Source organism: Pinus tabuliformis, chromosome Q, assembly GCF_031772625.1.
Source record: "Pinus tabuliformis cultivar Carrire ecotype Pingquan chromosome Q, CPIR1, whole genome shotgun sequence".
In the NCBI taxonomy this organism is placed as follows: domain Eukaryota; kingdom Viridiplantae; phylum Streptophyta; class Pinopsida; order Pinales; family Pinaceae; genus Pinus; species Pinus tabuliformis.
This window is the reverse complement of record NC_142296.1, coordinates 108,192,223-108,205,373: the sequence shown is the minus strand read 5'-3', so window position 1 is coordinate 108,205,373 and position 13,151 is coordinate 108,192,223. Positions and strand designations below refer to the sequence as shown.

General features: G+C 34.9%; 1 protein-coding gene across 3 annotated transcripts; it reads right to left on the bottom strand.

Moving 5' to 3' along the window:
• Positions 1-4,143: 4,143 nt before the first annotated feature.
• On the bottom strand, positions 4,144-12,796 carry LOC149218458 (glutathione S-transferase L3-like). 3 transcript variants are annotated; one of them, XM_089382399.1, is made up of 6 exons: positions 12,769-12,796; positions 12,601-12,666; positions 12,425-12,485; positions 12,214-12,297; positions 11,173-11,327; positions 4,144-4,979 (listed from the first exon to the last, which is right to left on the bottom strand). In XM_089382399.1, exons 1-5 carry the CDS (start codon positions 12,777-12,779, stop codon positions 11,175-11,177), a joined length of 375 nt encoding a protein of 124 aa, XP_089238525.1. In that variant the 5' UTR covers positions 12,780-12,796; the 3' UTR covers positions 4,144-4,979; positions 11,173-11,174. The 3 variants fall into 3 exon arrangements, with proteins under 3 accessions (XP_089238525.1, XP_089238524.1, XP_089238526.1); XM_089382398.1 differs by lacking the exon at positions 4,144-4,979 and having other exon boundaries at positions 11,105-11,327; XM_089382400.1 differs by lacking the exons at positions 4,144-4,979; positions 12,769-12,796 and having other exon boundaries at positions 11,105-11,327; positions 12,396-12,485; positions 12,601-12,620.
• Positions 12,797-13,151: the final 355 nt, after the last annotated feature.

The window sequence follows — 13,151 nt, the reverse complement described above, 5'->3', positions numbered from 1 at the left end:
CTGGATTATATTATAAAACATATGTAAATACATTCCCATGATAAATTGGAGGTTGCTGCTCCAAGAAAAAAACACAAAAAACTTACTGCGATTTACGCTTCACTGGGGTTGGGGAGTAACTGTCTGTAAAACTCCGTAAAACTTGTTTACACTTGCCCACCAATATTTCCTCTAGGATTTTCTCCTCACTACCTTGCAGACTTACACACTCCACCTCACTACCTTTCAAACTTACACACTCCACTCCTCTCTACTTGCTCTTCTCTGCAAATGACTTTTACATTCATATTTATCCAAGACACACATTTTTACTCATTAATACATGATATAGAAAATATTTAAGACACCGGATGGGCGATTATACAAAATGAGGGATTTTCTGAACTTGCGGAGGTTACGGACTGCAACTAAGAGTTTCACAATAAATGTTTCACCCATACATATTTACCAACCCTCATTAAGTGCTTTAACTCTGTGATGCGTTGCGGAATGGTCAACGTTGTACTTCTGCTCATACTTTAGTCCTTCTGCTTGCAAAGAAAATCGCAAACCTGCAGTAGTTGATTGGGCAAGCATAGTGTTTGTAAGTGTGTTTAAGGCTGTGGTTGGGATTAATATTTCCAACACCAAATACGCCTATATCGGAGAAATAAATACCGAAATTCGGCAATTCGATTCAAACATCGAATAATTCGATGAAAATTCGATTCGGTTCATGGTAGCTTCACTTGGATGACATAAAATATTTCCAACACCAGATACGCCTATATCAAAGAAATAAATACGGAAATTCAGCAATTCGATTCAAACATGGAATAATTCGATGAAAATTCGATTCGGTTCATGGTAGCTTCGGTTGGATGACATAAAATTCACCGTTTATAGTTTATTGTAGGGATTTGTTAATTTGTGTCTATGAGAATAGTAAGTGCAGTGATCCCTAAGCACCATTTATAGTTTATTGTAGGGATTTGTTAATTTGTGTCTCTGAGAATAGTAAGTGCAGTGATTCTTAAGCACAAAATAGATAGCTGCAAGATGGCAGAGAGGAAATGGAAACAAACTATGAGTGGAGAAAATTTCCAATTTTCAATTTCAGTGTTGCCTCAAAGGGTTTAAAACGCTGAGATAATAAGGAAAAAAGAACAAAATTTTGAAGACTAAATTTTATAGTAATTAATTGATTTTTTAAATATAATATATTTATATTAAGAGGAATCTTATAAAAATATTTTTTTGAATATTTAATTTTTAAATATGTATTAATTATAAAAGATTTTAGATAAAATTTGAAATTAAAGAGACGTGGTTTTGAGTTTTGAATATTTAATCTTTAAATAAATATTAATCATAAAACATTTGTAGATAAGATTTGAAAATAAGAGGGAAGTTTTGAATTTTGGAGAAAAGAGAGATTTTGGAGATAAGACGAATGTGGTTATTGTTTTGGTAGGTAAATTGTAATTTTAAAATTGTTTATACTAGCATTTGCACCAGATGTTGCAAAGAAAACGCCGTAAGGCATAAAGTGCAGAAATCCATTATCCATGTAGTGTGTGCATTATTCAACAAGGTGGATCTCTCTAAATTCGTTGCAAACATTTATGTTGTTGCATTTCTAATTTATTTAGAATCTACTACCACCTCCTCTTCTTGGAATATTAAATTTCTTATCACCCCATGATGACAATCCCTCTAATTATTGGCATCTCAGTTTTTTCCACTTTAGTGGGTTTACCTTCAACCTAAAGAAACATGAATTTGAGTCACTCAATTAAAAAGAAATTGCTAAATTGCTATTTATCAGGTTTTGAGTAAAAACAATTAATAACTCATATTTACAACCCTTTAAATATTTATAACCTTTTAAGTCTTGTATTTATAACTCATATTTATAACCCTGTAAAATGAAACTGACTATCTATATTTTTATTAATAATAAAAAGAATCTTCTTTATAAAACCGACACTCACATGCTACTCCTATATATTTATGTTATATCTAATATTCAGTGTCCATCAATTGAATGACAAGATGAAAGCTGAACTTAATTGCACCTTTAAAACGTGACTTAAAAGTTTAATTGGTAATTATTTATTTAGTAATTTTTACATTGTTAATTGCAATTTCTCTTGAAAACCAATGTTTATATCAAAATTTTAAAAATTAACACTCACTTCTCCCGTAGTCCGGTGTTTCTTTATTTGATCGTGGTACTCAAGATTGCCTTTCTCCAAAGTATCCAATGTGAAGATGATATCTTATGTGTTTCCGTGTTTCTTTATTTAATCATGGTACTCAAGATTGCCTTTCTCCAAAGTATCCAATGTGAAGATGATACCTTATATGTCTAAATAATATATACATATTTGGTTATCAATAAGACATACATATATATATATATATATATATAGAGAGAGAGAGAGAGAGAAAGAGATTTTGTAACTTAAGGTTTTATATTAATCAAAGACCATATTTACATGGGTTTATAAGGATTTCTAGAGTGACCATGGAGGATACAACCTCTCATCGTTTGCTCCCTGAAAATATACCTTCAAGGTTCCTTAGGTGGATAGCAGAGCTACTATACTTGACATTGGCAGTGTCCAGTAGCTTTTCTAGCCCAAAACCTGCTATGTATGGCTCCATGTCAAAGCCTAGAAGGATGTTGCTTGGCTTAATATTTCCATGAACAAACTTCCTTTCATGTAAATAAGCCAGGCCTCTGGCTACTCCCTTTGCAATTTTAAATGATAAGTCTGTGTTTACAAAACATAATCTACTGCAAGGATGCTAAGCTGGAAATGGCTATCTACCTTTCAGCGAGCATTGTTGACCCTTCCTCAAAGATTTCCTGGACAATGTCTATATTTTGCTGCTTTTCAACTGACTTAGACGATGAATCAGTAGATTTCCTTCTGAAAAGAATTCTTAAATTTGCCTTCCTTCTTAACTGGAGCTGGTGGTGCGGATTTCTTAGGTGGGATCAAATCCACTACAATGCATGTAGTGTCGTCCCTAAGTCCTCTTATCCTCAAAGCCTCCTACAGTTAAAACGGTTAGGCTATGATAGAATATAAACTTAAAGATGGTGACATTGGTCGCTTATCCTTGTCAACAGTGTTTGTACCTTAACAATTTGTTTTGCAGCAAGTTATGCTGGCAAGCCTCGGCAGCAATTTGCAGCCTTCTCAGAGCTCAATGCATCCCAAACACCATCAGTTGCAATGATAAGCCTTCCTCCAGCATTTGATAGCTATTGAAACAAAAAATTACCAGTCTAAATCAAACAGACACATTGTGACCAGGTATTTTTTTCCTCCAGTAAATGGATAAAATCCATCCCCTGCCACTGCAACAATAATACACCATATATCACCTTCCCATTAAAACTGAGAATGAGCTGCAAGTAAACTGTGAGAATGTGGATGCCTCATAAGCATGGAGTTAAGTTTGATCCCTGAGCTTTGCTACAATTCTCAACTGTAGAAATATTGAAATTCTTAAGAAGACTTTGGCCATTTCATAAGCAGCTGAGTTGACAGTAGAGTTTGTCTGTTGCTGAGTCCCAATCATAGAGATGTCTATATGAGTTATGTCAATGTCTAAGTAGAGTTGTTGAATATAGAATGTGGGTGTAAGTCCTCATCTCTGTCCAACTTATGTCAAAGCAAGGATGCTACATAGGAAGAAAGAATTGGTTAATCGGTTGTGGATGATGGCATTTTTTCTAGAAAATGCAATACCTTCATCATTGATGGTCTCTTTTGAGGGGAAGCAGAAGCACAATTCAATGCAATCCCCACAGACACTGAGATTTCTTCCCTTCCTTCAACATCTGGTCGAAGAGTAGGATCTATGATGTGCAAAAGGCGATACTTGTCATCTACAAAGTTTTGACCCTATGCTGCAAAATCCTTATCTGAAGGCCAGCATGCACAGAAATGCCCTCAATAGGTGTGATGTCAGTTTGACAGACAAGAAGCTGCCTTTACTTTTATAATTTCGAAAAACAATGTGATAGAATGAATAAAATATCATAGACTGAAATGAACAAAATTATAATAAAATATAATATAATAGACTGAAATGACTAAAATTAAAATAAAATATTGAACAAAGAAAGTAGTAATCTTTCCATACAAGTAAAATTTAGTAGCTAATATTGCAGAGGGAAATCCCATCATATTACAGAATTAAATCCCATCCTATTACAAGTAAAACTGAGAAATTTCATATACCACAATACAAGTAAAACTGAAACCAATCTTGTAGAGTGAAATCCCATCATATTACAGAATGAAATCTCATTCTATAGGATTTACTAGGGTCATTACAGAGAAAATAAACATAAGTGGAGAGCTGATTCACAAGGCATGACATGGACTCTGTAGAGTGAATCCCCTAATCTTGTAGAGTGAATCCCATCATATTACAGAATGAAATAGCATTCTAAAGGATTTACCAGAAACATTACAAAGATCGCTATCACAATGGAGAGCTGCTTCACAAGGCAGGACATGGATTCTACTTACAGGATGTAAGCCCTTCATTCACCACAGAAACTCTTGTTGTTGAAGATGAGAAGCAGCACAAAAGTTAGTCATTCCACATCTACTTCAAACTTACAACAATATTAACATCCTGCAAATATTCTCATCTATGAGGAGCTTTGGGGGCCTATAGATTACAAGAGAATAGCAGAAATTCTTCACCAAACATGTTAGTAGCGTACTGATCATCTTGGTTGTTGGAGACAGAACTGGTGTTGAAGCTCTCTTTCCTCACAAACCCGGCAGGGGCTTTCTTGTCATAATTCTGAGTAGAGAAAGGTTGGGTAACCGAGCTGTATGGCACGTATGGCCACAGTTGTGCATGCTTCCCAGTGCGTTTCACTTTCTTCAGTACATTGTTCAGCTTCACATATCCCATGACTGTCACTTTCTGCATCTTTCTATTTATATACACCATTTGAACTCCTGCACAAAATGTCCCACAGAAAAGAAACAAAAGTTATTACAATCATCAAAACCCCAGCTTATATTAACGTAGAAAAGAAAATGATGGGCCACTTTGTCCTGTGGCTTAGAGGTAGATCTCGGTAGTAACAGGTGACAAAAGTTAGCATCTCCTTACAGAAATCAGTAACAAAGCTAATGGATTGGTAATGAGTAAACATGGATCCTGAGGTGCAACTTTTCAAAAGCCCAAAGCTAAAAAAATTGGTAAAACAGAGCAAATATGAACTCTGAGCTGAAAAACTGAAGAAACTTTAAAGAATTAATCAGCACACAAGTAGTGAACGCTGAAAGCATTTGCAAGGCAGTGTATCATTCTTCCACTTTGATCCGCATTTCCACCATATGTGTCAGTTCTCCTTGTGGTTTAAATAACCAAGCAATGCCTCTAAGTTTTCCAGTATTGAACAACAAATTTCAATGACAGTTTCACCAGAGGCGAGGGAAAGATTTTAGTTAAATAGTTTTTAAATACTAGGTTTCCCTAAGCTAGATACATTTGAAGAAACATCTTTGTTAAGCCATGGAGAATTAGTATGTAGATTTGCTTTTCAACTGAAAATACTTAGGGATCCATATGCACACAATAAAGATATCATAACCTACAGCTATAATTTACTGTATGTGCTTTTGTGAAGATGGACATTGCAGTTCATAAGATACTTTTGTTTGGAATTAAATAATCAAATAGCCATTTGGAAGATGGAAACAAGTACAAGAGTTTGACACAAGCTACATTGAGGATTTGAACAAGTATCTTTGAGATGGGTTGCTCTTCATTTGAAATTAGGTTTTATATCATAAACCACTTGTGAATTTGCTTAGCAACTTGGAAGGCTACTCAACATAGTTATTAAAGAAATTAAATTAATAAGATCTTCCACAAATGTTTTACATCATAAACCACTTGTGAATCTACTTAGCAACTTGGAAGGCTACTCAACATAGTTTTTAAAGAAATTAAAGTAATAACATCTCCCCATGACCTCTGTAACAACGACTATGGAAATATAGTGTCTCACCCCTATGCATGAGTGAAATTGGTCTGAAATTTGTTGCACATAATATGCCTATATAGAAGGTTCACATAAAGAAAGACAATATGGAAGGTTCCTTGTGGCTGCTAGACTCAATGTCTGTGATATTATAACCTTTCTTGATCACTGATATACCTAGTCTTTATTTTCATTTTTACAAAATTGAAAAACACAAAATCCCAATACCACACATAATTCTCACAAATTTAAATTTAATTCCTTTTGACAAAATTTAATAACATGGAAAACCCAAAACCACACAAAATTTTCACAACTTAAAACTCTAGCAACTTTGAACAATTCTCTTACAAAAAACCAATATTACACTAAATTCTCACAACTTAAATTCTAGCAATTTGAATTCTCGAAACTTAAAATTTAAGAACTTTAAATAGGTACTTGCTACTTTGTAGCTACCCTTGTTTAATAATAGCAGAGGACTCTATGAAAAAAGTGGTAGATAACCCTTTCTCACTAAATATTTTTCTTGGATGAAAGATTAAAAGTGTGTTTGAATTTTTTTTTATATGATAAAAAGGATTAAGTAATTTTTCCATTAGTCTATGACACGTAGTTGATATTTAGAGAAATTAGAAGAGAATGACTTAAGAATTTTATGCAGACCTTTAGAAAGTGAATACAAGTTGTATTTCGCAAGTGCACCATCTATATAAGGTGGTTAAATAGTGTGCAAGACAAGTTTGATTCCAAGCATCAAATGAAAAGGGAAGGAAATATTTAAGTATCACTCAACCTTCTTATATTTATGAACACACTATTTGACCACAAAAAGGTAATAAGAAAATATTTATTGAAATATTAGTGAGACAATCATATCAGCTGAAAAAAAGATAGTTCTGTGATGAGACTTATCTTACCAAAAAACATTGAATGAAAAGGAAAGGAAACATTTAAGTATCACTCACCCTTTTTATATTTAAGAAGACACCATTTTGACAATATATATATATATATATATATATATATATGAAAAATAAATTATTAAAATATTAGTGAGACAACCATATCACCTGAAAAAAATTCATAATTTCGTGGTGAGACTTATCCTATCAAAAAGCAATTATAGGATTAATACATCACATTAAAGTGATAACATTGACATTAAATTATATTTTGAAATGAAGATCTAAAAAAGATTTAAGAAACAAATGTAATGTTAATGAAAAGTATTGGCCACATAATCTAATAGTTTGGACAAGCCATCCTTAGATAGTGAAAGGTAAGGCATGGTTATATAGTGTAAATACGAGAGATTGATTATTGTTAAAATGGAGCTGCACACTATTTCCCAGTTGATGTGTGTAAGTTTGGAACTATGATCCTTTATTAATTAGTAATGCACTTGCAAAATAGACTTCAAACCTATGTTTATTTAACAATAAAAATTTATTGGGACAAAATATGATACACGACTTCTCCAAAATGCTTAAGATGTGCTCTTTAGAAAAACTTTACCGCTGAATTTTAAAAGGTCAGATTGTGAAGTGAAAGGATTTAATGTGCATGTCAAAACATTATTGCCAAAGTTATCAGAACCACACAGGTCAAGAACCAAAATTTCCAAAATCACAAAATAAACTGTACTTACCAAAAAAGTAGATTAAAACATTGGGCAACCGAAAAATACATAAATTCCCATGGATCAGCGTCATCCAGTAAAGTTGGAAAACACAGCTCCAAACCAGTTTAGGGGCAAAATTGGTCTGAATCAGAACTGAACAGTTTTCATAACTATGGTTCATGCAAGCTGGTAAGTGACGTACATCAGACGGTCATCGATTAAAGCTTGGTGGATTGGACCATCGAATTTCAGAAAGAGATAAAACGAGAATGACTGGAGCCGGTGGAGTCACCAAGAAGATTCTGGCTTTGAAAAGTATGGCAGTTTGGACAGTGCAGCGCTAACCATGTGCACAACTATCTCAACGAGCTTGCAGACCAAGTAATAAGGATCACAAGACATAAGGACGAAGATGCTGAACAAGCATATGAGATAGTACACCAAAAAGTGAGTCAGTAGGAAGGATTTGCACCTTTTTTTCAATATCTTATTACAATATGCCAATGTGTAACCTTACAAGAAATATTGTAGTTTAAGACCCAAGTTCTTTTGAAGAAGCTGGATTATATGGGAAATTGTGCATTGACCCAATTTTTTCAATATAGGGAAACTTTAGCAAGAAACATGGTAATTTGAGCAAGGTAATGCATCTTAAAATATATCTATAAATCCCAGCCTAGTGTGCTATACCCAGTGATGGTTTAATACGGAGAGAAACATACTATATCCAGTGAATTAGAATCCATCGTAGAAACCTCATAAAACTCATCCTCAAATTCACAAGAAAAGAAAGACTAGTGAATAGTTGAAGAAAATCAAGAAAGGTATCCCAATTCCAATTTCAGGAAACTTTTAAAACACTCACAACTTAATGCTATGGAAAAAGATCTTAGAGTAAGGTGGCTGCTTTTCACTTCTAGCCCTAAGAATGAGAAAATGGTGAAAATTATTGATGGTCATCCTACTAACTAATAACCATCAAACTCTACCTTGCCATTGGGCTTACTTTGGTATCAGACATGGAAGCTCCTCAAAAAAGAGAGACGAATCCAAATTCGTGACCCCAACCATGCATCCTGCTTTCTATGTCCTCTATTGAGCCCCCGAGAGCAAGTCAGTATTTCCATACTCTTAATTTTCAGATTTGATAAGTTCAAAAGCTTGCCATCAAATATCTAATTCCACATCATCTAATGAAAAAGAAGTCAGTCCTTACAAAGTGAATAAAACGAAATTGGCACAAAGTGCTCAAGCAATTAAGGACCAGGAAATCATTAAAATAGCAAAGAACAAGAAAAACACAACAGGGTTATTGTGGCCTTAGCAATGTTCACATGTCAAGAAAATCAAATCATGACATAACTAGTCAGTGTCATTGGAAGATGTTTACACCATGATTGATAAGGATGATTCAATATTCATTCAGGTTATGATAGAGACGTCATTAAATTGGAGAAAGATCACTTGCAAAACCGTGGGAAAAAGTTTAGGTCCTTCAAAATTGTTCTCGAGATACTCAAGTAAATCGGGCAAAGCTACAGAGGAAGAAGAAACAGAGAGCAATTGTCAGGACTCAAAACCGATTGATCAGTTCTCTGTTACAAGTATCAAATCGGCACAGGTAACTTAGATCTCTAAAGGAAATCTTCTCTGGCAGTAAATATTAAACACAACCGTGATTGATGTGTTTGTTTGGATTAATCGGTTTTATCTTGCACTTTATATATCTTTTTTTTTTATTAATAAGAATACGAATTTATAATAGAATATAAAAACTGGTCAGATTAGTTAGGTGTAGTGGACAGTTAGAAGAGGCTTGCTTGAGATCAACTCCCCTCTCTGCCTACCTGTCGTCTTGTAAGCCACACGATTATATGTTAGACGTTGATAGTTGATTCAAAAGGGTTGCCCAAACGGTTTGGGCGTTTCATTTGGCATCGAATAGTTTCATCCGGGCAGCTGGGTTTGTGCCTAATTGTTCATCATTTTGTGCTGTTATTGCCGCCTATGGAAGATTGGGTTCCAGAAAGTACTTCAAAGTTCAAACTGTAGATGGTTTTAAAAACTTAAAAAGAGAACCTATCCAAATAGGAGATCAGATGATCAAGACATGGCAGTTTAAAAGCCATACCAAAAGCATGTTTCTACTACGGCCGTGACTATTATTTCAAAATTTTGGCTGTTTTTCATAAGAAAATTCTAGGTTTGAATTACCCATTGGAAGTCCATATTCTTAGCTTCGTATTGAATCTTGATAATATCATATGTTTTATTTGGGATGTATAATGAAAGAAGTTACTGATAATTTCAAATTGGATGAGCACATTTTTAATTTCAGGACATGAAATTTTTTATATATTGCATATCTCATAACTTTTGATAGACTATCGAAATTGAAGGCAATCCAACACGACTTGAAAGTTAAATTCTGCGACGACAATATGCTATATTATTTGTTATAATTCTGAGAGATGTTCAACGAGTTGCATTTTTTGAAGGCTGCCATTCTTTTTCAGCTTCAAGATCGCTGAGGAAATGGGAAAACCACCATAATTTCAATTTGGGGCAAGCAAATCAAGTGCCGTGTTTTACTGTTTCATGAAACAACTCAAATCAACTTGCATACACATTCTTAGTCTCACATTTGTATTATTAAGGGAGATTTAGTGAGTGCAACTGATCTTTTATTTTTTGTATGAAATCCTAGCTTGGAAAAAATGTTGAAAAAACGAACACATATTCAAGCAAGGCTAGGATGGAAATGTTGGAATAAAAGATGGATGCATGTGACAAGTTTATTATTTCAATTGGCATAGAAAGAGAAAATAAATGCATGGTCAGGTTTGGGACTGGCTTGTGAAGAATGATATGTAGACATCATCCAACCATGTGAACATAATTACTTTTAGCTTCTGGTTCTGGTTGAAAAAAAAATCACATTTTCAAGGAAGGCTATGATGGAAACCTTGGAAAAAATGATGGATGTATGTGACAGGTTTATTATTTCAATTGGCATAGAAAGAGAAAATAGATGCATGGTCGGATTTGGGAGTGTTTGTGAAGAATGATATGTAGACATCATCTATGTGAATATAATTACTTTTAGCTTCTAGTTCTGAATATAGTCCTCTGTATGATGAATCTCCATGTGAATAGGATTTAGAAGAGGTAACGAAGATCTCTTAACTTCTCTTTGATGGAATTCTCACCTTTTATCATAAATTTTCTGATCAGCATCATGTATTGTTTGAAAAAGAAACAAAAGTCATTGAAGGTGGTCATGGGCAAGTGGTGAAAGAGTGTTTTTAACTTTTTACCTTGAATCACCTCCATTGGTAATGTTGTCACCAGCAACACATTTGTCATTTTACACCTATGTGGATTGACAGTGTTGGTTACCCAATTCCAAATGTTTTGCTTGAGCCATACTTGGATCTTTGTGATCCTATTGATTGTTTTCAGCAGAGTAGAGTGAATATCCATTCATTAAAGTAGATTGTTTTATTAGATTACATGCATTTGGATGAGTGCATACCATCATGTCCAACCCTGAAGGGTTAGCTCAGTCAGTTGAACCATCACTTGCAAAACCGTGGGAAAAAGTTTAGGTCCTTCAAAATTGTTCTCGAGATACTCAAGTAAATCCAGACTCTCTCCTGTGGCCTTGCCATTGTGCTCAAGAGAAGGAACCTGAAAAATTGAAAATAGCGAGTTATTTGCAAGTTCCGCTCTATATCTTGCAGACATTTGGCCCTTTTGTAACATTTGACATTTGGCACTTCTATTTCTGCACATTCCTTGCTTGAAAGATTAGTGATGATCACACAAAAACACACAAGCAATAGGTCTTCCTAGCTGACTAGGAATGTTAAAAGCAATCCCAAATCTGTGTTGGTCTTTCTTATTCCGTGCCCAAATTGTAAAAGGATAAAACCGTGATGATCAAAAACTCATTGCAGCCTCTCAAGCAACAGTGAGAGGATGGCTCATAAACTTGGAGTAGCATTTGAACTCTAAGCTTCAAACCTATCAGGACACAGTGAGAAGTGTGTGGATCTTAAGCTTGGAGTTGCATCTAAACCCTAAGCAACAGTGTGTTATCTCATAAATCACTTATTAATTCAAGTTACATCTGACAACATACTAATTTGTAGCCAGCACAATGCACATATAATAAAAGATTTGGGTTTGTGGCAAGACAGACCCCAAATTTGGCAAGGTAATAACCTTATCCAGCTCATGCAATAACCCTATGATCCCCACCCCAATTTACTTGGTCATAGATCAAATCTACTGAGCCAAACAGAATACTCTATCAATTAACAAAAGGTTGCTAGACTGCTGGTTAATGTGCAAGCGTGTTCCCTTTTACCTGAGCTAAGGTAAAACGAGGACCAACCCATCTAATTTCTCTTTTGCATCTACTTGGATCAGGATAAGAAAACTAATAGCAAAGTTTTTACACTACAGGCCCTAATTACATAGCAATTAAACCATGACCCAAATAGCGGATCCAACTGCCCTTGAGTAACTAAAAGTAAAATAAAATTAGATAAACATAGAAACAAGTGCCAACCTTGTTCGGAGGATAAACTTTCTCCTTGTACCATGCTGGCATGTCTTGCAAATCAATCGTAACTATCTGAATCTCACCAAGACCCTGCATTTTATTTTCAATCGTTTCAGACCCTGCATTTTCTTTTCAATCGTTTCAGTCATTGCATAATGGTATCTTATATCAGTAGAAGAACTACCCACACAAAATAGGGGATCAACATGATAAAAACCTTGATGTTCCTGGCACTCCAAACTCGCTGGGCATATGGGCATGTCACACTGATATACAATCTGCAAACCCCAGATCAATTTCAGTATTTAATCGCTAAACAGAGTATGATACTATACACATTCGAACAGAAAGTGATGATTTAGATACAGTAACGATAAAAATTTAGCTACCCACCTGGTCGTTCCATCAAACAATGGAGGAGGCTCCGATTTGGACGTGAGAGCGGGTGGAATTGCATAGCTGCAGTCAAGCAACACGATGCCACAGAAAATATTTTGGTAAATCGGGTACAAGTTTGGATATAATAAATTAAATATATAATCAAACAATGTATCGACTTACAGTGCTGCCATCTTAACCTGGTTGCAGTGTTCTGTGCTGCCATCTTAACCTGGTTGCAGTGTTCTGGTAATCATCATAGCCGTTTTCAAACCACCCCCTGCAGTGTTCTGAGAGACCTTACTGCATACATGATTGTTTCCTTTAGATCTCTATGCTTCCTATTACCATGGAATATTGACAAAGTTACAATAAACCCATTGAAAGACATCACTGTCAACATGAGCAAATATCCCAGCCCTGCATTCAGGCCAAAAAGGGCAGATTCCATGACCCTAAATCCAAGTGCTCTAAGGTTTCTTCCAATCAGAGGAGCATTGAGGTCCAAGGCAGCTTTACCACTCAGAAAATCCCCTTGAAACGAGACCGCAGATTGACAATATAGT

Coding starts and splice junctions, on each gene's coding strand:
- LOC149218458 (XM_089382399.1), bottom strand. Junction 12,486..12,600: donor TTGTTTGATGGAACGACCAG/GTGGGTAGCTAA, acceptor TGGGGTTTGCAG/ATTGTATATCAGTGTGACAT. Junction 11,328..12,213: donor AAGTTTATCCTCCGAACAAG/GTTGGCACTTGT, acceptor TCAATTTTTCAG/GTTCCTTCTCTTGAGCACAA.